The sequence below is a fragment of the Cetorhinus maximus genome, chromosome 34, assembly GCF_964194155.1.
Source record: "Cetorhinus maximus chromosome 34, sCetMax3.hap1.1, whole genome shotgun sequence".
NCBI classification, from domain to species: domain Eukaryota; kingdom Metazoa; phylum Chordata; class Chondrichthyes; order Lamniformes; family Cetorhinidae; genus Cetorhinus; species Cetorhinus maximus.
The window spans coordinates 8388197-8412944 of NC_135912.1; the positions used below are offsets into that span (position 1 = coordinate 8388197).

The following is a 24748-nucleotide window of genomic DNA, read 5'->3' on the forward strand; positions in this document are numbered from 1 at the left end:
CACACACACACACACACACACACACCCTCTCCTGGACACTGTGGTCTACTTGGACTCCCTGTTCAATTGTTTGACACAGGCACCAGTTTGGTAATAATTATGACTTTATTTGGTACAAGCAAGAATTAATAAAGTACATAAACGGCCATTTAATTGAGAATTATATTACCCAATTGCCTTTGGTTAGAAGCTGTGATTTTGTTCCATGGACCCTCCATAATTTCATCCTTGCTCACCCACCTGCCCTCTGTTCAAATCTCTTCCCTATGTTGATTTTGAGTTGCCTTCCTATTCCCTGAAAGTTTCTAATTGGGCAACAAGTGGGCAGAGACAATCAGATATTCCCCTTACCCCATTTCATCGAGGCAGTGAGATTGAAGATCAGCTCATGTTAGAAAGCTCCAAACCTGATTGTGACAGATGACTGTGAGGCTAAGGCATGTGTCATGGAAACATTGCGATTGACAGTCCTATGTGCCAAGCTTTTGTTCTTTCTGGCCTGCAGCACTTAATAAAACAGGTGACGTAATACTGAAAGAAGGTTCTACTTTAATTCTTTGATGTACTCAGAGTCATTCAGACTTATCTGTTTGGCAGGTTCACTGTGCTTTTGACATCATCCCACTCGGGGGTGGTGGTATTGTCACTGGACTAGTAATCCAGGGACCCAGGTTAATGTTCTGAGGACCTGGGTTCAAATCCCACCGTGGTCGATGGTGAAATTTGAACTCAATTAAAAAGTCTGAAATGAAAAGTCTAGCAATGAAGCCATTGTTAATTGTCATTAAAAACCCATCTAGTTCACTGATGCCTTTAGGGAATGGTCTGGCCTACAACTGGCTCCAGATGACTACTTGCTCCAACTGTTGATGGCCTAGTTCGAAAGGCAATGTTAAGTAGAGGCTTCTCCCCAAAGCACAACCTTCTCCACTTGAAGGTGTCACTGGCGAATGAATAGATCAAGGGGTCCAGGCAGCTGTTGAGGCTGGCCAGGGCCATGGTGACTCGCCGGGCCGAGTAGGTGAACTGGATGAGTCGGCAGGTGGATAGCACCTTGATGCGCCTGAGGGTGTGGACGAATTGGATGAGGTGATAAGGGACAAAGCAAATGATGAAGACCACCAGCACCAGGAGCACCATACGAAGGGCTTTCCTCTTCACCACATGCACCGTGTCTGTGCCGATTTTGTGTTCCAGTAGCTTTCTGGCAATGAGGGAGTAGCAGATTATGATCACCGCTAACGGAATGAAGAACCCAATGACTGCAGCGGCGATGCTGACCCCAGAGATGTGTTCACTCCAGGTGCTCATAGAGTAATTCTCCAGGCAGGCCGTCTTGCCGTCAGGGAACATGCTGGTCAAAGGTTGTCCAATGGTGAAGTAGAGAAGGCTGGCGGCCAGAAACAGCCAGATGAGGCAGCAAATGAGCACACCATAGCGAGGCCTACGGAGCTGCAGTGACCTGATGGGATGGACCACGGCGATGTACCGATCCACGCAGATGCAAGTGAGGAACAAAGTGCTGCCGTACATATTGGCAAAGAATAGGGAGCCGGTGATTTTGCACACCAGGTCCCCGAAGACCCAGTCATTCTCCAAGGCATGATAGGCAACTTTGAATGGAAGCAGGGCAGCAAAGATGAGGTCTATCACGGCCAGGTTGGCCATGAACACATCAGAGGGAGTGAAAGCGTCCTTCCTCCTGAAGAGGTACCAGAGCACACAGCAGTTGGACACCGTGCCAACGACGAACACAGCACTGTAAACCACGGGAAACATGATGTACTGGAAGTTGGCACTGTACTCGCATGCACGTGTGTTGTTGGCATCTGTGAGGTTGGCACTGCCTGCAGATTCAATGCTGGTTGGAACCGATATGTAGGAACTCCATCCCGAGGACCAGCCCCTCTGCGTAAGAGTGAAGTCAACTTCAGGTGTCAATCCTGTCGGGTTGGCCATGGTGAAGAATCTGAAATTGTAACAAGATGGGGGTGGGGAAATGGTTAGACTTTATGGGTTTGGGGTTGACTCTACCAACACTTCTTTACTATGCCACTTCATTCTATTGGCCTCAATCTGCTCGTATCGCACACTGTAGTTTAGAATCTTTATAACATGGGAACTGTTTCCCATTGGAGTTGAAACCTCTCCCCTTTAAACACTGCCCTTGGCAAACAAGGTGCAACATCAAAATCATGAAAGCTGGAAGTGCCCAGTGGATCTATCAAGTGAACTGAGTGGTGTGGATCCTGTGTGAACAGCTGTCCGCAGAATACTGAGCTGTAATCTGGAACTCTCTCCTCCTAAAAGCTGTGGATTCTGGGGTCATTGGGAACTTTCAAGAGTGAGGTTGGTGGCTTCTTATTGGATGAGGGATAGTTGTTGCAGGACTAAGCAAAACAACCTTATTATTTTCTGATTTAAATAATTTAATTTCACATAAAAACAGGACAACTTGTCTTAACCAGGAAGAAAGCAAAAACTTCTTAGGATTTCCTAGCCAGCACTACGTAAGATCAAAGGATTGATCAAGACTCTTGCCCATGGAAAATAACTTATTTTCTCTCTCTCACTTTCTTGTCTTGAGATCAAATGTGATTCTCCTTAAAAACTGCCTCAGATGGGCTGCTTTATCATGTTGTTCCCACCCCCCCCTCTTCAAATCAGCCACTGAATCTAAGACCATATTTGGGCTGCGCTTAATTTTAAGGCTTAAGATTTTCGAAAAGGCCCCTCAGCCATTGTTTATGTACTCAAATGTCAGAATTGTTTCTTTACAGCTTCTCAAGCTTTGTTTTCAAGTTATGTTGCTCTCACTTGGTCTTGTGGTTTACCACAGCAAGTTTTGCTGACACACCTACAGTTTAAGCAAGTATGCATTAACCTAATGATCCCGTGATCTTCTACACAACAGCAGCTATTTTCTGCAGGTCTGCAGAAGAGTCAGACAGACTTGCAACATTGGGTGGAATTTTACCAGATTTGCACCGTGTGGTAGTGGGGCGGGCAAAATGGAGTCATACCCGCCGACGGTGAGCTTTCATGCCGTATCGTCCCAATCCCGCCTCATTGTTCATGGAATCTCGGGAAATACGCCGTTTCCATGGCGGGCTAGCTCCTCATTCGCTTGCCCGCCATCATCACGCTGGGCGCCATGTTTAAAGACCAGCCACAAGCACAGCGCTCATTGCTTCTAGCTCACCGCCCGCTGCCCGGGAGACATGGCCCTCAAAGGCAGGAAGACTGCAGGCCTCCAGTTCAATGACTGGTCCCTCGAGCAATTGCTGGATGCCGTGGAGACCCGCCAGGATATCCTGGACCCCAGGTCTGGCCGAGGATGGGCAGCAACGTGACCAATTCGGCTTGGGAGGTGGTGGCAGTGCCAACGCCCTTCAAAAGAGGACAGCAACCCAGTGCCCGCAAGAGGATGAATGATCTCCTCCGTTCCACCAGGGTAAGTCACTCTCATCATCACTCTCAGCTCTCACACTCACAAACCCATCACACATCCACAGGGCCCTCACTCACTGTCAGCACAAGGGACATCACCATTCACTCTCTCACACTCACCGTCATTGTCCTCACCCCGTCCATGGGACCACTCACCACCCACCCAGGCCAGGCACATTTATCATCTGGCCCGGCAGGCATCCTGCTTACACTTTCTCCATCTCTATCTATGCAGGTCAAGCTGGCACACAACAAGAAAGAGAGGTCGCAGACCAGTGGCAAAATGCCCGAAATCAAGGTCCTCACAGACTTTGAAAACAGAGCCATCCAGCTGGCCGGCGATGACCGGGACTGGTCCTGTGCTGACGGTGAAGTCGGAGCTGCTCAACCAAGTGAGGATCCAGCAGCGCAACATCCATCAGATAACCATGCTGTGAGTGATGTGTCCTCGTTCACAGGACACTGACATGCACTAATTATCTCCTCTTGCTCTCACAGGCACATCTGCCAAACAGCCGACAGAGTCCATGACCCAGGGCCTCCAATCAAGCCCTGAGGAAACCTCTAAAGAGGAATCTGGAGGCACCCTCCCTGAAGTCCTGTCACAGCGCTCACCCACACCTTCCACCAGTGCAGAGACACACACCTTGGTAGGACCTCACTTTAGGGTAGCCCTGGGATCACAATCTGGTGAGCACATCGCACTCTCTGATCCACAGCAGGTGGAGACAGAGACTTCCCAGGCCTCTGGCACTCAGAGGACTGCTGGAGGCCAGAACACTGCTGAGTCTGAGTGAGATGACGAGCCCCTGGAGTCGGTCATGTCACGGTTGCTGGAGCTGCAAAGACAAGCTCGGGAATATCAGGAAGGGATGTCCACTGCACTCCTCAGATTGCAAGGCACAATGAAGGACTCCTTCCGCCTTCAGTCTGAGGTGATAGCACCAGTATTGCAACGCACCGAGGTCAACACTGGCAGTGTGGAGGCCGCCATGGCGATCTTGGTCTGGGAAGTTGCTCCTGCTCTGCTGCACGGGCTCGACTCCATCGCTGATGCCATACTTGGCCTACAACAGTGTGTACGCGAAAGGGGTGCGGGGCAGCTCGATCTCACTCCAGCTACTCCTACTCCTCATGGAGTCAGCCAGGGGCCCTCGGGCACCCATAGGGAGGAGGATCAGCAGGCGCACCCCCCGGGTCCATCCGCCCAGGTGACTCCGAGAGTGTCCGGTCCATCCGAATCCCCTCTTCCTGTGACCCCAGCAGCTCCAGCTCCGCAGGCTGAGGAGGGTACCACTGCCACATAGCAGGACCCAGGAAGCAGGCCAGGGCCCTCCAAGTCTCGGCCCTACAGAGGACGCCCGCCAAGGTCATCACAGGCAGGGAGTCACAGTCAGCTGGCTGCCTCCATCTCCGCTGTGGATGTTCAGGGAGCACCAAGACTTAGCGGCAGGGTTAGGAAAGTTAAGTAGATGTAACTCTTGTAGAGTCAAAACAATTAACTAAAGTTAAGTAGATGTAGTTACACAGTCTGGCCATGGGTGTTGATCACTTGTATATATTGTTCACTATTGTCAATAAACTACCAAGAATGTCTCCCTGCCTATGGCTCCTTGTTCTGATGAGCAGTGTTCTTGTCACTCAGATGTGAAACCTTTCTGCACAAGATAAAAGGCAGGTGTCTCAGTCCAGGGCCTCTTCCCTGTGCTCTGTGCAGCCTTCAGACCACAGTGATGGTCCAGTCTCACACTCCCAGAAACATTACTGATGCCTGCACCTCGGCAGTGCTGGTCATTGCTGCCAGAATGTAGTGGGCAGGAACCACAGAGTTCCCTCATTCTCTCTGTGTGCTCTCAGCACCTTTAAGGAGCCAGTGATGCTGTGCACCAGCTCCTGAAGGGCTCAGGTGCTGAAGGTGGACACAGCATCAGATGCATCTAAAGTTTCATGGCTGCGTCTCTGAGATGGCCCTGATCATGGAGCGCAAGCGAGCTGCCCCCGGCCAGACATGAGTCAGACATTCTCAGAGGCTATGTGAAGATCTATAGAGCGCCCTCACTGCATGTTGTCATCATCCTCCTGCAATTGAGCGGTGATTAGGGCCTCCACTCTATCTCCATGACAGCAGTATTCTCACAGAGGGTATTGGCGCTGCCATAAGCCAGACTGGAGTCAAACGTTCACAACTGCGATGTGAGGAACTATGGGGACACCTCACTACATGTCGTCATCACCCTCCACAAATCTGGCAGCTGTGAGGGCCTCCTGAGTGCGCCTGCCTCATCTAGCCCATGTGAGGGCCTCATCCCCATCATTATCGCCTCCAAGGACCCCCTCACCCTCATCCCCATTAGTGTCCTCCTCATCTGAGGAGACCTCCAGCTCCTCCATCTTCTCCTCAGCAAGCTCGTCTCCCCGTTGCAGCGCCAGGTTGTAAAGGGCGCAGCAGATGATGATGATGCGTGACACCCTCTGTGGACTGTATTGCAGGGCTCCACCAGACCGGTCTAGGCACCGGAACTGTATCTTCAGCATCCTGATGGTCTGTTTCACCAAGTTGTGAGTTGCAGCCTGAGCCTCATTATAACGTCGCTCTGCTGCAGTCTGAGGCTGCCGCATGGGTGGCATCAGCCACGGCCTCTGCAGGTAGCCCTTGTCCCCAAGGAGCCAACCCTGCAGCCTCTGTGGACCCTGGAAGACTGCAGGGATCTGCGAGTGACTCAGGATGTAGGCGTCGTGCACACTCCCTGGAAACTGTGCACATACCTGCAGGATGCGTTTCTGGTGGTCTCACACCAGCTGCACATTCAGTGAGTGGAAGCCCTTGCAGTTGATGAAGTCCACCAAGTGTAGCGACAGAGACCTGAGCACCACATGAATGCAGCCAATCGAACCCTGCATCATTGGGAAACCCGAGAACAGGGTGATTCCAATGGCACTTGCATCCTGGCTGCCTCGGTCCCGGACGAAATGCACAAAGTTGTGTGTAATGGAGAAGATGGCATCCCTGACCTCATGGATGCATTTGTGGGTGGCGGATTGTGAAATCCCACAGAGGTCACCTGTGGAGCCCTTAAAAGAGCCACTGGCATAGAAATTGAGCGGCACGGCCACTTTCACAGCCACTGGCAGTGGATGCCCTTCATGTCCCCTTAGTGCCAAGTCCTGGAGTAAGTGGCAGATGTGAGACATCAGGTCCCTAGACATGCGCAGTCATCGGCGACATTAATTCTCGGTCATCTACAGGAATGAAAGTTGGCGTCTATAGCCGCCCCTTCTTCCTGAGGTTGCTGCTCCTGCCTCTGTGCAGCCAGGAGCATCAGTCGCTCTCTCCCTCTGTCTTCTTCGTGCTCTGTAGGCCATCAGGCATACAGCTAGTTCACCAGGCTCCATGATCCTGATGTGCTCCTCCTGCAGGCTTAAAGGTAAAGACCTGGTTAGCATGAGTGTACTAAGAGTCTGTCCTTGATAAGTGTAACGGCCCCTTAATGCTTCCCGGAGAGTGCTGGCCACCACTTGGATGGCCAGAGATTAGTGCGCTGCAAGGCTGCACTGGTAACTTGAACCTTGGGGGAGACTGGGCCAAACCGGGGATGCTAAGATTGCAAGGGGCTGTGAGTGCTTCCAGCAGTGACTGCTACATGGCCGGCATTGGCGAGGAGATTGTACAACGTGTGCAGTCCAACTGCTCTGCAGTCCACTAAAATGTGTATGAATTTGCAGTCTGTGCCGAGGGGAGGTGTGGAGGGGGGTGTGTGGGAATGGGACTGAGGTGGGTGGGGGGGCCCTGGAGAACTTGGTGGCACTTTGATGCCTCTACATTGCTTGAGTGGGCAGATATCAATGTGGCTGCGCCTGAACTGTCTCGGTTGCAGAGGAATGGTCACTTTCTACAGGTTTCCCCAACGCGTGGCCACTACCCTCGCCCACCCTACCCTCCCACCCCGAATGCCTGTTGCACTATATTCAATGTCAGGGCTGCTCTTAACCACCGCCCTCCGCCCCCACCACTAGTCAGCTCAATGGCAAGGCTGCACTTGACCACCCCGGGCCCTCACAAGTCGCCTCAGAGGCAGAGCGGCACCTGCACACCCCTACTCCCCCTCACCCTCAAAACCCACCTCCGAGGCAGGGCGGCACTTAGCCCCGACCCGACCCGACCCTCCCCCCCACAGCGCCGCTGAAGCCTGCAAAGTAACAGGCGGCCCTGGTGAGCTCTGCAGTGCGTTGCTGCTCACTTGCCTCAGTTCCCCCAAGTGCAGGCCGCCAAGCGCACGTCACCTCTGTGCTGTTGTGAAACACGTCAGCCTGCCATGTTGTCCACTCACACCCGCCACCAGCAGGCATGGAAAATTCCGCCCATTAACCCTCTTTCCCTCTGCACAGATGCTGCCAGACCTGCTGAGTTCTTCCAGCATTTCCTGTTCTTATTTTGGCTTTGCCGAATCCGCTTTATTCTGCTTTCGCAACTATTTTCTAGCTCCTCAGCACTCTGCCATTGCTCAAGTTGACTCTCCTGTCTTATTTTACTGACAACTGCAAGATTTGACTTTCCTTGCCAACAGTTGTGGAGTTTTCACGTTGAAAAATCCAAAATATTTCAATGGGGGTTCAGCCACCTATCAGCCCTTGGGGCAAAATTTTCCGGCCTCTCCCATTGGCGGGATGTTCCGGCCCCACTGAAGTCAATGGGCATTTGAACGGCTCTCCGCGTTTTTCCGTCCCTTCCCCCACTGCGACAGGGCTGTAAAATTCCACCCATGATCTAATTGAATGGGGAGGGGGCAGGGTCCGAGAGATGAACAGCCTCCTTTCCGAATGGTCCTAGGTGTTTGCAGCCCAACCCATGTCTATTCTCTAGTCGCCTCTAGGCTGCACTATTTCAATGCAGGCCTGGCCAACATCCCATCTTCCACCATCTGTACACTTGAACTCATTAAAAACCCTTGCCCGCATCCAAATCCACCAGTTCACCCAAACTCCAAATGCTCACTGGCCTATATATGGCTCCCAGTCCATCAAAGGCCTTTGTTTTAAAATTCTCACCTTTGTGTACCAATTGTCCTTTGCCTCGCCCCTCTCTACCTTTATAACCTCATCTAGTCTGACAACTTTAGGATTGAAATTGATAAAAAAAGGAGGGATGTAAAATAGCAAAGTCACCCCCTCCATAAGTTAATGCATCTGAGGTTGCTGAGCATATGAACGTAAAAATAGGAGCGGAAATAGGCCTCACGCCCCCCTCAAGCCTGTTCTGCCATTCAATAAGACCATGGCAGATCTGAGCTTGGTCTCAACACCACTTTCCCATGAGCTCCCCATAACACTTGACTCACTTGTAGGTCAAAAGCCAGCCTAACTCAGCCTTGAATATATTCATGACTCAGTCTCCAAAGCTCTCTGGAATACAGGATTCCAACAATTTTTGGCCCTCAGAGAAGAAATTCCTGCTCAGCTTTGACTTGGTGGGTGATGCCTTCTTCTGAAATTATGTCCCCTACTTCTGAATTTCCCCACGAGGGGAAACTTTGCTGGCATTTCCACGTACCCGGTCAAGCCCCCTCATAATCTTGTGCGTTCCTATAAGACCCCCTCTCATTCTTCTAAATTCCACCGAGTATAGACCCAAACTGCTCAGTCTTTCCTTACATGGTGGAGGGGCTGGGTCTGGAGGGTGTCTGTCAGTGGGTGGTCAGGTCAGATGGGGTCTGGAGGGTGGTCGGATCAGTGGGCTGTTGGATTGGTGGGGGATGGGGTGGGTGGTTTGGTCGTGGGGGACAGAGTTGTGTCGCATTGGGTTGGGGCGGTGGTGATTGGTGGGCATCAGTTGTGGTGCTCATTTTAGTTATGCTTGCTAATCTCTGAGTTAGACCATGTATTAACCAGCATAACATTTCTTGGGTAAGTATCCAGGTAAATCTTGCATATCTGGCCCAAGTCCAGACATTTGCAAAGGGTCCCGAGCAGCGTAAGCCAGGCCATCGGAAGTTTAAACTTTTGGGGCAACTACAGTGCATGTGGGTACACCAGGATTTCCAGAGGGTCAGGGCACACAACACAGGCTTAAGCCCAGATCTCTCGGTCCTGGCCATCGGAAAATTTGGGCCAGACAGTTTTTATGTAGGGAATTCCAAGCTTACAGTTTAGGCAGCTAAAACCGCAGTCACCAATGGTGGAATAATTAAAAATTCAAGAGACCAGAATTTGATAAGTAAAGATATTATTTCATTCATGGGATGTGGGTATCACTGGCTAGGCCAGCATTTGTTGCCCATCCCTAATTGCCCTTGAGAAGGTGGTGGTGAGCTGCCTTCCTGAACTGCTGCAGTCTAAGTGGTGTAGATACTCCCACAGTGCTGTTCGGGAGGGAGTTCCAGGATATTGATCCAGAGACAGTGAAGGAACGGTGATATATTTCCAAGTCAGGTGGTGTGTAACTTGGAAGGGGGACTTGCAGGTAATGGTTTTCTCATGCATCTGCTGTCCGTGTCCTTCTAGGTGGTAGTGAGTTTGGAAGGTGCTGTCAAAGGAATTTGGTTGACTTCCAGTTAATAAAGGTTAGGACTTGGGAGATTGGCCTGATGTGCATTAGATTAGTCAAGTCCAGAGGTTACAGGGCATGGAGGAGGGTTTCAACTGTAGATGACCTGAGGCAATGTTGGAATCAGATGGTATGATGGAGGTAGAAATAGGTGCTTTAGTGATGGCGCAGTTATGTAGTCAGGAGTTCAGCTTTCAGTCAAATATGAGACCAAGGTTGACTGGTTCAGTTTCAGAAAGCTGCCAGGGAACAGGAACCTGGAGTTGGTGGTTAGGGAATTAAGTTTGTGATGGAGACCAAAGACAATGACTTTGATCTTTTTCTTTCATGAGATGTGGGCTTCACTGGCAAGGCCAGCATTTGTTGCCAACCCCTAATTGCCTTTCAGAGGGCAGTTCAGAGTTAACCACATTGCTGTGGGCTTAGAGTCAGATGTAGGCCAGACCAGATAAGGCTGGCAGATTTCCTTCCTTAAAGGGCATTAGTGAACCAGATGGGTTTTTATGACAATCAGCAGTTTTATTGTCACTGTTACTGAGACTAACTTAATTCCAGATTTATTAATTGAATTCAAATCCCACTAGCTGCCATGGTGGGATTTGAACCCATGTGCCCAGAGCATTAGCCTGGGTCAATGACCTTACCACTATGCCACTCTTTCCCCATCACCATCTTCCCAATGTTAAGTGTCAGATTCATTGTTTGCTCAGAATGTCATTCAGAGACACGAAGGGCCTCTCGACTGTCAGGAACTGTCTTTTCAAAACTCACCAAGCTTTGGGATTAGTGATGACACTGGGTTACATAAACAGAGGTGAAGAGTGATGCTGGGTGTTTGGGTGGGTGTCAAAGGAGGGGTTACTATCCTGGGAAGTGTTACTTTTGTAGGAGAGTTTAATGTTACAATAGTTAATGTTACAGGAGGGGTAGTGCCCCACAAATCGCTATGATCCCAGGGAGGTTCAAGCCGCAGAAGTGGTTAACCTAACAGGAGAGGTTCATGTTAATAGAGGGGTTAATCCCAGCAGGAGTTACAGCCTCAATTAGGGGTTAACATAACTAGGGGTGGGGGAGGGAGTGGTGGCTGGGCCAAGGGGGTGGGGAAATGTGCAAGATGCCATTAGTCTCCAACAGGGGTTAATGTCCCATGAGGGCTTGAGGCCCTGGGAAGGGTCAGCATCTGGGAAGGTTTTATTCCAAGGAGGAATTAATGCCCCAGCAGTGGTAGTGTCCTGGGAAAGATGAATACCTGGGAAGGAGATAAAGGCTCAAGAGGGGATATTAACAAGGTGTTACAATACTTGTCCAGACCCCGGGATGTTGGGGGGGAAATCCAATTAGGGGCCAGTAATATTTTGTTTAAAGGCTGGCATTCAAGAAACCTCCTCTTGGAATAAAGTCACAAGATTCCATGGGTTTTGAATGAACATAAATAAACTTTACAAGTTCAGAAAGATAAAATGATTTATTGTAAAATGTTTACAATATGTATCATATACTCTAACATTCAGGGTAAGTATGAGGTACATGTGAATTAACAGATGAACAGTGGTCAGACATGCCACACCACAGAGTAAATGACAGATGCAACCAAGACAGAGTCCATGGATCTCTCAAGAATCCACTCAGACGTAAGTAAATACCAAGTCAAACAATCTCATTGAAACTCTGTCTCATGAGGGATTCCCAGATTCACCTTCTAAGATCACGCCTTGGAATTATCTCCAAGAGTCGCTCCAGTGGCTTTCACAATGGCCTACCTCATAGGTTTCAACCATGCCTTCTGAGATTGCTTCTCCCTGGATTCCTGAGTATACTCAAACACTTAGAAGCACACTTTCAGATTTATGGCCATGCCAGGCAGAACTCCACTGCTCCAAAGGGGTACTTTGCCCCAACAGCCCTCTTTACTTAAAGTCTTCTCCTCATAAGTTTTCTTTACGTTTTAACATAACTCAACTGGGACCTGTTCCTGTCCTTGTCTCTGTGACACTTCTTAGCTAGCAGGCTGCCCAAAACTGACTGCCTTAAGAAGAATTGTTCACTGACACTTGAAATGCTCTGGTGACCTATCAAAACACTCCCAGAATGTCCCACCCTTGTTACTAGGCAGGAACCAAGGTAACAAGCATTGGATAACCTATATCTTAAATGTTGCAATCTCCACAGACTGCAAATTTAGCACCCAAGGACACACAGGTCAGTGGAATTCATGACAAAGGAGTTAATTGTTTCAAAAGTAGTTAATGTCCAAGGAGGGGATAATGACATAAGAAGGGCTAATGGCCCTGGAGGGGTTTATCCAACAGGAAAGGTTCATACCTGGGAGGTGAGTAAATAATCCTGGTGGATTTCATTTCCCATGAGGGGTTAATCTGAAGCAGCGTTAGTGTGCCTGGATGGGTTAGTTTCTAGTGGGGTTTAATGTTCCAAGAGTGCTAATAATGCTAAATGATCAATGTCCCATGTCATGAAAATACAATAATTTTCATAATACTTTTGTAATTTATTGTAAAGGTACATTGCAAAGACACATTGGAACAATGGGATTTACATTGAAAAGGGAGAAACATATATAAAGGAGATGAGGTTGTGTGTAAGGAAAGAAGGTATTGTACGATGTAACAAGCATGAAAAGCCTCTATGTACCAAGCTGCTGTCTCCTGGAACTGAAGCTAAGAAAATTCATGTTAAATATCACTGTCGAGGATATTGTGTGTTTGGCTGGGTCTGTTGAAATCTATGTTGTTTAGTGTTGCCTCAATGGAGGTGTAACTGGGAACTACTTAAATCAGGGAATTTAGGAGTTATCATAGCGGTAATTTGTCGACCCATGTATGTGCTTAAAATAATTTATTTTATTAATAAATGTTTAATTTAGTTTTGAAAAAACCTTTATGACTCAGTAGTCTTATTACAACTGAATTTAAGGCTCACATCTCAAAATAAACACAAATTGCAAAACAGCTGTGGCAGCTGTTTCAAGCTTTCCTCTGGGATTTGCCATCCACTGTGCCATAACAAAATTGGGTGCTCTTTGCGGGATATATTTGAAATTCCTCGATTGGTTTGGAGTTGGTGAATCTTAACGTTATGAGTACGAGAAGCAGTTTGAATTCAGGAGTTGGTGTGAGGTATTTTTGAAGAGGTGAGATTGCAAAAATGGTTGCATCCATGGATAACAATTTTTAGGAAGCAGAAGTTTTAACTCTGATTGGGTTAACAGAGTTGGTGGGGAAGTTGCAGTTGAGGTTACCTGTAGAGGCAAAGAAAGCAAACATAGATGAAATGATAGCGCAGCATTTAAAATTGGAAGTGAAACCTGAAACTCGTGAGTTAAAGCTGGAGGTAGTGAAACTTCAGTTAGAAATGAAAAGGCGTGAATTTGAACAATCAAAGGAACTGAGAAAACTTGAATTGGAGACAAAGAAAAAGGAAAAAAGAATTGAAATGAAAAAAAAAACTGGAACTAGAGGCAACAGTAAAAAAGGGAGAAAGAGAGATTATTTCAAAAAGAAATGGAAATGCAAAAAAGGTTGATCTCCAGAGGGAAAAGTTAGCAAAGAAAGGGGCAAAGAAAGGGAAGAGACAGCGAGTAATGGCTTAAAAACCTGGAATTTGGAAAGGAGACATCAGATGCTGAGGGAATTTCTGATGATGAAAAAACCTTTAACCTAAAATCCAGTGGGGAGATGTTTAAATTTGTACAAGCTCTTCTGAAGTTTGAGGAAAGAGATGTTGAAGCATTCTTTATTTCATTTGAGAAGATCGCTGAACACATGAAATGGCCACAGGAAAACTGGACATTGTTGTTACAATCCAGGTTGCTGGGTAAAGCACATGACGCTTCACTGTCAGAAGAAGTGTCGATGAACTATGATGTGGTTAAAATGCAATTTTGAGTGCATACGAGTTGGTTCCTGAGGCATAGTGGCAGAAATTTAGGAATATGAGAAATCAGCCTGGGCAAACTTACATTGAGTTTGAGAGAGTAAAACAAAGTAATTTTGACCGGTGGATACGGGCATTAAAGATGGACATGACAAATGCAGCTCTTAGAGAAGTAATTGTTTTGGAAGAATTTAAAGATTCAATTTCTTTGGCAGTGAGAACTCATGTGGAGGAACAGAAATAGTAAGACAAGCGGCAGAGATAGCTGATGATTATGAGTTAGTTCATGGAGCTAAACCTTTTTCTCATCACCTTTTTTAATCAGAGAAGGATAGAAAGAGGGAAGGTGAAATGAAGGTAGGTAATCGGGGAAGAGGAGTAGGTGGAAATTCCCTGGAAGTTTTTTCTCAGAATAAAATGGAAGGTGCTGAGGGTGGAAGTGACACTTAAAAATTGAGGTGTTTCATTGTAATAAAGTTGGACACATGAAGTCCGTGTGTTGAATCACGGGGAAAATCCATTGGGATTATTGAGGTGCAGAACAGTTCTGGAAGTAAAAGTACTGTGGTTTCTGAGGTTCAGGCATGGGAAAAACCAAGGGTTTATGTACAGGTAAAACAGGAAGGATCAGTGATAGGTAAAGAAGTGGGAGTGTGCTCACAATTTACCCAGGAGAGTTTGAGGAGCAGGTTGCAGAGATGTTTAAAAATTTTGAATGTGAAGGGAAAGTCTTTCCATGTGTACAGGGTGTAGTCGGTAAAGATATTAAAATTTTCAGAGACACAGGGGCTAGTCAATCCTTAATGTTGTGGGATAGTGACATTTGTTGTTCAGAGGGAGTATTGAAGGAACAGGTGAAAATAAATGGGATTCATGGAGATGCTAAACCTATTCCATTGTGGAAGATAAATTTAAAGAGTGAGTGGAAAACAGGTGAGGTGATTGTTGGAGTACCAGAAAAATTGCCCATTTCAGGGGTTCAATTTATTTTGGGTAGTGATATAGCTGGGTCACAAATGCGGGTGATGCCTATGGTAATTGCGTAGCCTGTGGATCTGTCTTCAACAAAAGTGTTGCAGAGAGAGCATCCTGGATTGTTTCCAGATTGTGTGATGACAAGATCACAGACTCACAGGTTCAAACAAAAAGAGCAGGAAGTTAAAAGTCAGGGAGAAGGTATGCAAGTACATTTAACTGGCACTGTTTTTGATAACACTGTTTAGGAAGAAAGAATTGAAAATGCAGCTGAGGTGTTTAACTCAAGGCAGCTGATGTAGTTACAGAAAAAGGATGCACATATAAGACAGTGATATCAAACAGCTTACTCAGAAACAGAGGCAAAATGTATTCCAGAATCCTTAAGGGTAATGTCTCAATGAGAAAATGGTGGCTGTATCACATTTCAGCACATGAAAGCTGGAGGGAGATGTATCAGACTGTTATACTATTTAGATATAGAAATGAAATTCTGAGGATTGTTCATGAAATTCCAATGTGGGGACATTTAGGAATTGGAAAGACACAGGTGAAAATACAAAAATGTATATTTTTGGCCTGGATTGCATAGATATATAGTCAAATTCTGTAGAACATGTCAGACATGTCAGGTGATAAGGAAGCCACAAGCAGTGATTAAGCCAGCACCTTTAATTCCAAATCTAGCATTTAAAGAACCTTTTCCTAGGGTCATGAATGATTGTGTAGGAGCCCTCCCTAAGACTAAAAGTGGAAATCAGTACTTACTGACAAAAATGTGTCATGAATGTGTCTGCAAGGTTTCCTGTCATGATACCTTTGAGAAACATTACAACACAGAGAATTGTGGAAGAGTATTTTAAAGATACGGTTTAACAAAAGAAATACAATCAGATCAGTGTTCAGGTTTCATGTCACAGCTGTTTAAGGAAGTAATGAGCAGTTTGGGGACAAAACGGTTTAAATGAACACCTTACCATCCTGAGTCACAAGTGGCTTTGGAAGAATGATATTAAACTTTAAAAGCTAAGATGAGGGCGTATAGTCAGGACCATCCACAGGATTAGTATAGGGGAATTCCATTCTTGTTATTTTCTATTACGGATGCTCCTAATGCATCAGCTGGTTTTAGCCCTTTTGAACTAGTTTATGGTCCTGAGGTAAGGGGACCACTGAAATTGATTCAAGAGAAATTGGTTGGTCAAAATTCGAAACTACTCTCCTGGATTATGTATCAAACTTCAGAGAAAGATTGGACAGAGCATGTGAGTTAGCTAGGGAACATTTAGAGATATCACAGCAAGTGATTAAAGTGAAAGCAGACAGGAAAGCTACAGCTCATATTTTTGTTTTGGGGTAAAGGTGCTAGTTCTGTTACCAGTACTGGATGACTTGTTAAGGCAAGTTTCAGTGTGCCTTACAGGATTGAAAAGAAACCAAGTGAAGGAAATTATTTAATAAATACTTCAGATAGAAAAAATAAGCAGAGGATGTGTTATGTAAATAAGTGCTTAAAAAGTACTTTGACAGGGAAGAGGGCCAAAAGGAGGGGTTGTTATTGGTAGATAAAGAGAAAGAGGTAGAAATGCAGGATTCTGTAATTGTTTTTCTCTAATAAAATTGGATAATGAGGGTGTACTTGAAAATTTAAATGTAATATTGAATTACCTTCCAGACAAGTGTCAAAGTGATTTGGAGAAGCTATTGAAGTCACACAAATCTATTTGTGGGAATAAACTTGGAAGGACATATTTAGCTACACATGATGTATGTGTAGAAGTTTCATCTTCGATAAGGCAACATTCTTATAGATTAAATCCGTCAAAAGTATCACAAATACTTAAAAAATTGAGTTGATGCTTCAAAATTACATAATTGAGTCTAATTGTAGTAAACTGGAGTTCACCAATGTACTGGTACTGAAACCAGATGGAACACAAAGACTGTGTGTGAACTACTGAAAGGTTAATGCAGTGTCAAAAGCGGATTCATATCCTATACCACTGTTGGAAGATTGCATTGAGCAAGTGGGACAGTCAAAATTTATTACAAAGATTGACTTACTAAGAAGATATTGGCAAGTGCCGTTATTGGCTTTTGTGATGCCAGTTGGACTATACCGGTTTAAAGTCATGCCATTTGGTATGAAAAATGCACCTGCAGCATTTCAAAGGCTGACAAATAAAGTAATTGCAGGACTGAGCAATTGTGCTGCTTATATTGACGACTTGATAGTTTTCAGTCAAACATGGGAGGAGATTTACAACATCTGGAAGAATTATTTATTTGATTACTAAAGCTAATTTGGTGATGAACTTGGCTAAAAGTGAATTTGCAAAAGTGCAAGTTATGTATCTAGGCCATACTAATGAGCATGGTAAGGTGGCTTCAAGAGATGTAAAAATCAAGGCTATCGTGAACTTTCCTTGTGCTTCCAACAAAATTAAAAGTTTCAAGATTTCTGGGCATGAGTGAGTTTTGCCGGAAATTTGTACCAAATTTTAGCCATATATTTGCTCCGTTGACTGAAGTATTAAAAAAGAACAAGAGGTTTCAATGGACCCAAGAGTGTCAGGAGGCATTTGACAGTTTGAAAACTGTATTGACTATGACACCAGTTTTGGCAGTAACCAATTATGCAAAGCAAATTACACAAGTGATATGAGCATTGGGGCCATATTGTTACATGAAGATGACACTGGAATTGAGAAACTGCTAGGGCATTTTTTTCCACAAAAGTTGAATGTACAACAGAGAAGGTATTCAATGATCAAAATGGAGACTCTGGGTTTGGTATTAGCATGCAACATTTTGAGATTTATGTGGCAAACAATTCATCAGAAGCAATTGTTTACACAGACTGCAATCCTTAACAGCTTCTGGACAAGTTTTGAGAGAAAAGTGCAAGACTATTCAGGTAGAATTTATATTTATATATATATAAACCCTTGGTACCAACAGAAATCATTCCAGTCCAGTGTCCAGTAAAGTTTGGGTATATAGATAAGTATATGAGGTAATATAAATGGGTTAAGAAAATGAAGCCATCTTTTTAAATTATGATGGTTAATTTTACAGAAGGAAGGGGATGTTATGAAAATATAATAATTTTCATAATATTATTGTAATTTATTGTAAAGGTAGGTTAATAGTGGGGTTTGAATTAGTTTCTCTGTGTGTAGGTGTGTGTGTGGGCTTTAATTGAATTACAGACAGCTGATCTGGGTGCTTTGATGTTTCAGAAGAGATATTAGGTTTGAAATGCTAAATACATAAACATGGCTGAAGTTTTAGAATGTAAGGTGTGAAGAACATTTGCATTTTTAGATAAACCAGAGTTATGAATTTCAAAGAGATGGTAAGATGTTACACCTAGCCATAAGAGGCTAAGCCAATCAGTGTGTTTATTTTTCCCAAAGATTACTGATAATATGAAGTACTATGAAAGATTTATATTAAGAGAAAAGTAAAATTGCAAAGACGTACTGGAACAATGAGATTTACATTAAAAAGGGAGAAACATGTATAAAGTTTATGTGTCAGGAAAGAAGGCATTTTAAGATCTAACAAGTGTGAAAAGCCTCCAGCCCCTATGTATCAAGCTGCTGTCTCCAGGTACCGAAGTTAAGAGAATTCATTTTAAATATCACTGTCCAGGGTATTGTGTGATTTGCCAGGGTCTGTTGAAATCGAAGTTGTTTTACTGTTGCCTTAATGGAGGTGTAACTGGGAGCTAGACTAATGAAGGGATTTAGAAGTCATTATAGTAGTAATTTGTACACCTGTGCATGTCCTTAAAATCATTTATTTTATTAACAAATGTTTAATTTAGTTTTTAAAAAACCTCTAAGACTCGGCGGTCTTATTACTACTGAATTCAAGTCTTGCAACTCAAAATAAAAATACAAATTGCAAAACAGTTGTGGCAGCTGTTCCAAGTTTCCCTCTGGGATTTCAGCTATTCAACATTCACCACCCATTGTCCATAACACCCAGAATGGATTTGTATTCCTGGGAAGTTTTATGCTCTAGGCAGGGCTAATGCCCGAGAGGTGTTAATGCTCCAGACATGGTTAATAGTTTGGGAGGTTTTAATGTTCCAATGAGGGTTTAAGTGTTCTAGGAAGGATTAGTGGAGGTTTTAGTGCCCCTTGAGAGCCAGTGTCCCAAGAGAGGTTCACATTCTAGGAGGGGAAAATGTTCCATGAGGGGCTAATTTTCCAATGGGTGTTAATGTTCCAGGAGGAGTTACATTTCCAGGAGGACTTAATGTTCCAAGAGTGTTTAATATTCCAAGGGGTTAATGTCCCAGGATGGGTAATGTTCATGATGGTTTCATGGCCCAGAATGGGTTAATGTTACAGGAGGGGTTAGTGACCCAAAGGTATTGATGTTCCAGGAGAGGTTAATGGCATAGAAGGGTTAATACCTCAGGATGGGTTAGTTTTCCAAGATGTGTTAATTTTCCTGAAAGGGTTAATATTCCAAGAATGGCTACTGTTCCAGGGCTATTATTATTGCAAAAGGGATTAATGTTGCATGAGCGATTAGTGACATGGGAGGGGTTAATGTTCTGGGGGCTTACTGTATCGGGGGTGGAGATTAGTGGGTTACTATCCCAAGAGGGGCCATTCTTCCAAGGGGGTTTTATGTTCTAGGGGGGGGTTAATGTTCCAGCGATGGTTGGAAAGTCATCTTAATGTCCCAGGAGTGGTTAATATTTTGGACAGGGATGTTAATGTCCTCAAGGGGGCTAATATTCCAGAGATGTTGACACTGCCCCTAACAGTGTTGTTCCTGGTGCCAGGAATTCCTCAGTGTCTCCCAGAGAGTGATCAGTCAGTTCCCATCACATCCCAGTAACAAAGAGTAATTGAGTGGGGGTGGACACGACCATTATACCCCTGTTCACCCACTTGGCCACAGACCACTGGGCAGCTCTGAACCTGCCTCTCTCCTTCTCTCTGTCCATCTCTGTCTGTGTCTTTCATTCTGTCTGCCTCTCTTTGCCCTCCTGGCTCTTTATCTCTATCACCTGTCTTTTTCTGTCAGTCTATATGCCTGCTTGCCCTGTGTCTGCCTGCCTGTCCTGTCTCTCTCTCTCTATATATGCTTGTCCCTCCCTGCCTGCCTGTATAATTTCTCAATTTTCCTGTTCTGTTTTTCTGTGTCTGCCTATCCTGTTTCTTCACTTGCCTGTCCTGTCTCTCTGTATCTGTCTGGCTCTGTGTCTCTCATTCAGTGTCTCTCATTGTCTCTTTTGGCCTCTTTCAGTCCCTCTTTCTATGTGATTTTATCCCCCTTCCTCTCTATCTCGTATTTTTGTCTGTCTCTCTTTGCCTCTTGTTTTTTTTGTTTCCTCTCTCTTTCTATGTGACTATTTCTCCCATCTCTCTCTCTGTCTACTTTTTGTCTTCCTTCTGGCTCACACTCTGCTTCTCTCTCTTTTCATTTCTCTCACACAGCTATTCTCATTTCTGCTATTCCCCCTTTATCTCTCTCTCTTCTTTCTTTCACTTTCTTTATAATTTTTCCTCTATATCTTGCTTTCTGTCTTTTCTTTCTCTCTCTATTTTCCTCTTTGCTATCACTCTGTCTCTCTCGGTTTCTCTCTATCACCTGTAATGCTGCCTTCTTTCTCCCTACCTCTTCTCTAAGCACATTGTTACATCCCAAGGGAATTAAAATGTTTCCATTCCAATATGACAATCTCCCATGATAGATTCATAGAATCAAAGAATGGTAGCAGAGGATGAGGCCATTCTGCCCATGATACCTGTGAAAGTGCTATCCAATTAGAGTCACTCCCCAGCTCTTTCCTCATGACCCTGCTGATTGTTCAAGTATTTATCCAGTTCCCCTTTAAAAGTTACAATTGAAGTTGATTCCACCAACCTTCTAGAAATGCATTTCAGATCATAACTCACTGTGTAATGCTCCTCTTCTCAACTCTCCTTTTGCCACTTACCCAAAGTCTCTGTCTTCCATTTGCCAACACTTCTGTCATTGGAAATGCTTTCTCCTTATTTATTCTATTGAAACCTTTCTCGATGCTGAATGCCTCAAATACAGTTTCCATTTAATTTCTCTTCTCTAAGGAGAACAACTCCAACATCTCCACCCAAATGAAGTCCCACATCCCGGGTGTCATTTCAATAAATCTCCTCTGTCCCCTCTCTGAGGCCCTGATATCCTTCCTGAAGCATGGCACCCAAAATTAAACTCAATATTCTAGCTGGGGTCCAACCAGTGAATACAGCCGTTTATCATAATGTCCTTTCCTTTGTGCTCTGTGCCCCTGATTATAAGGCCGAGGACTTTATATGGCTTTTAACGTTTTTTTTTTAATTCATTCATGGAGATAGATGCAAGGTCAGCATTTATTGCCCATCCCTTTTCTAACAGTCCGCCCAACTTGCTCTGCTAGCTTCAAAGATTTATGTACTCATATCCCAGGTCTCTCCATTCATTCAGCATCATTTCAACATACTGAAAAAAAGAGACATATTGACGCTTTTCATCTTGCACTCATCAGGACACTTGCAAGAATACCAATACAAGGGGGAAACAACAATTTATACTCTGTGTGAAGAGAGTGCTGATTGGTTGGCAACTGGCATTGCCATGGAAAATGCACCACTGATGGTGACTGACAATTAACTGCCAAGTCCCCTCAGGCCCTTATATGTTTCAATAGGATCACCTCTCATTCTGCTAAACTCTAATGGATATAGGCCCAACCTGCTCACCCTTTCCTCATAAGACAACACATTTGTCCCAGGAATGAGTCCGGTGAACCTTCTCTGAACTGCTTCTAAAGTAATTATTATTTTTTTAATATGGAGACCAAAACTGCACATAGTACTACAGATGTGGTCTTACCAAGGCCCTGCACAGCTGCAGCAAAACTTCCCTACTTTTATATTCCATTCCTCATCGAATAAACATCAATTTGCCTCCCTAATCACTTGCTGAACCTGCGTACTAGCTTTTTGTGATTCATGTACCAGGACACCCAGATCCCTCTGTACCACAGAGTTCTGCAATCTCTCTCCATTTAAGTAACATGCTGTTTTTCTATTCTTCCTGCCCAAGAGGACCAGTTCACATTTTCCCACCTTATGCTCCATCTGCCAACATTTTTTGCCTATTCACTTATCTATCTACATCCCTTTGCAAACGTCGTACCTCATTTTGACAACTTACGTTCCCACCTATCTTGGTGTCATCGGTAAATTTAGCTACCACACATTCTCTCCCTTTCTGCCCTCTTACTTCATTTCTATATTCTCCCCTGCCTTTTGATATGTTCAGATTGCTTCGCCATTTTTATTGCAGGCCTGACATTTATTGCAACCCATTTCTTTTTTTCTGCCCCAGTTTAACCTTTATATCTTTCGCCACACAGGGAGGTCTAGTTTTGAATTCTCTTCTGCTCCCTAACAAACCCCCACCTTTCCCCCCTGCTGGCCCCTGGTGGCAACATGGCTAATATCTACCTGCACTGTTTCAGTTTTGAAAGCCTCCCATTCCTCGCTCACCGTTTTCCCCCCCGCCCAGTCTATGATTCCAATCCACCTTGGGCCGGATTCCCTTTCCACTGTGAAATGAGATCCACCCCAAGGCTGAGCATTCTCACGCCTTAACGGGAGCTGCTCAATCTGTGACAGTCTGAATCTGGCCCGCCCAGCACAAAGACATCACAAGTCTTCTCTAAAGTCACTTCCTAAAAGTTGATAACACTAATGCTCAGAAATAAATAAAAACAAAAAAAAAACTACTGAATTCTGTGCCTGGGAGAGAAATATATAATAGGTGTGTATGTATGTATGCATGTGCATATATAAAACCGATCTTAAAAGGGATTACTGAGCTGAAAATTGTTAACTTACAGTCCTCGTTCTCTTGCAGTTGTTCACCGATCTGGTGGGGGCTGTTGTTGCTTCAGTCGGAATCAGTTGGTTACTAGTGAGGGAATTCACGACCACTCACAAAGGGGAGCTCGGAATTTCCCTCGCAAACAGACAATTCCAAATTTCGGATGGGCACGAGTTTCGCTACGAGAGAAATAAGAGGTAGAATCTAGCAAACACAGCTAGGCTGAGGGGAAGTCACGCCTTCTGAATCCTGAGACAAGGGGTCTAGAGTGTTCTTGAGCTGTGCCCGGAGTTTAGATGCAAAACCATTGACCTGAACCGTTGACTGTTTCTCTCTCTCCGCAGAAACAGCCAGACCTGCTGAGCATTTCCATTATTGGTTTCTTTTTCTCTCTGTTTTGTTTTTATTCCGTTTTATGCCAGGTTTTTGTTTTTCTCTGGGGCGGTTTATGATTAGGGTTTTTCCCCAGCCCAGCATATTGCTGACAACTCCGGTTAAAAACGGGACAAGTGTCTCTCCTCAAACAATAACACCGCCCTCAGGATATTCTGAAGTGCCTTCAAGGTCAAAGAAGCGCCTTTGAAGTTTTGGTAGCCTCGCAATGCAGGAAGAGCAGCAGCTAATTTGTGCACAGCAAGCTCCCGCAAAGAGCAATTGGATGGTGAAGTTTTTAATGACGTTCGACACCTGAGATGCAGCAATAGGCTTTACTCACCTGACACCTGACTTCAGTCTCAGCTCTGATGCTACTGAGTTGATGAGATTTGCCCGTGGAATCTCTGGAAGTTGTTCTCTCTTTGTCTGTCACTCACCCTCTATCTGCCCCTTTCTGTCTTTCTCATTGTTCCTCTATTTTTCTCTCTCTCTCTTTGCCTTCTGGCTTATTTTGTGTCTGTTTATTTATCTCTCCTTTACAGGCGTTTCCATGTTTGTACTTCTTGTAGTTCCTCTTGTGCAATCTTGCCATTTGGTTAGGGAAATTCCTGTGATATCTCTGGAATGTCTCCCACCCCCCCTCGTCTGCTTTTAATTTTATTTTCACCACTGTAAGCTTTGTGCTAAGTTCACTGTGCTGGATCACTGTTAACTTGATTCCAATTCAGGCAACAGTCTATCTGCAACATCACGTTTTGTTCATGTTTCCACTAGTGGGGGAATCTCGAAATAGGGGGAATCTCGAACTAGGGGGAATCTCGAACTAGGGGGCATAGGTACAGAATAAGGGGCACTCATTTAAAACTGAGATGCGAAGGAATTTCTTCTCTCAGAGGGGAGTGAATGTCTGGAATTCTCCACCCCAGAGGGTTGTGGAGGCTAGAGCACTGAACATATTCAAAGAGGAGGTGGATATATTTTTGAAATATCGGGGAGTTGAGGGCTATGAGGAGCTGGCATGAAAGAGGAGTTGAGGCCTGGGGCAGATCAGCCATGATCTTATTGAATGGCGAGGCAGGCTTGAGGGGCTGAATGGCCTACTCCTGCTCCAATTTCTTATGTTCTTATGTTGATCCGGTGTCTGGAGTCTGCATTATGAATGGGCCAGGTTTCCAGACCACATCAAACAGAGTGGGGAGGGAGACAACGGGCGGTAGTGGTGCTGCAGAGGCACTGGGTCCAACACTCTGGGTCGAACTGTCATCGATTCAATGTTCAAACCCTGCCCAATACACCTGACCACTTGTGGTCTGTCACCAGGAACTGGAGGGTGGTGAAATCACACCTGGTTTCCTGGTGTCTTTCAGGGATGGGCACCCGGCACCCATATGTAGTCAGGGCCTACACACAACACCAAGTTGATTATTTTGCTGTTACATCCCTCAGTACCCCCAGTTCTGACCGAGGGGTCACTGGCCTGAAATGTTAACTCTGTCCCTCTCTCCACAGATATTGGCAGACCTGCTGCATATTTCCAGCTTTTTCTGTTCATTTCTGCCTCCCAGCATCTACAAGGCTTTGCCTGTGATTGTTGACTGCTCTGTGAAGTAGCCCCCTCGCTCCCCCTATGTCAAATTT

At 45.2% G+C, this 24748-nt stretch overlaps 1 protein-coding gene across 2 annotated transcripts; it reads right to left on the bottom strand.

Moving 5' to 3' along the window:
• Positions 1 to 86: 86 nt before the first annotated feature.
• Positions 87 to 23658, bottom strand: LOC144671733 (lysophosphatidic acid receptor 6-like). 2 transcript variants are annotated; one of them, XM_078533741.1, is made up of 2 exons: positions 23451 to 23658; positions 87 to 1969 (listed from the first exon to the last, which is right to left on the bottom strand). In XM_078533741.1, exon 2 carries the CDS (start codon positions 1957 to 1959, stop codon positions 814 to 816), a length of 1146 nt encoding a protein of 381 aa, XP_078389867.1. In that variant the 5' UTR covers positions 1960 to 1969; positions 23451 to 23658; the 3' UTR covers positions 87 to 813. The 2 variants fall into 2 exon arrangements, with proteins under 2 accessions (XP_078389867.1, XP_078389866.1); XM_078533740.1 differs by lacking the exon at positions 23451 to 23658 and adding an exon at positions 22750 to 22839.
• Positions 23659 to 24748: the final 1090 nt, after the last annotated feature.

What these genes read in the sequence shown, in the direction of transcription:
- LOC144671733 (XM_078533741.1), bottom strand. Translation starts at nt 1,959, where the DNA reads ATGGCCAACCCGACAGGATTGACACCTGAAGTTGACTTCACTCTTACG.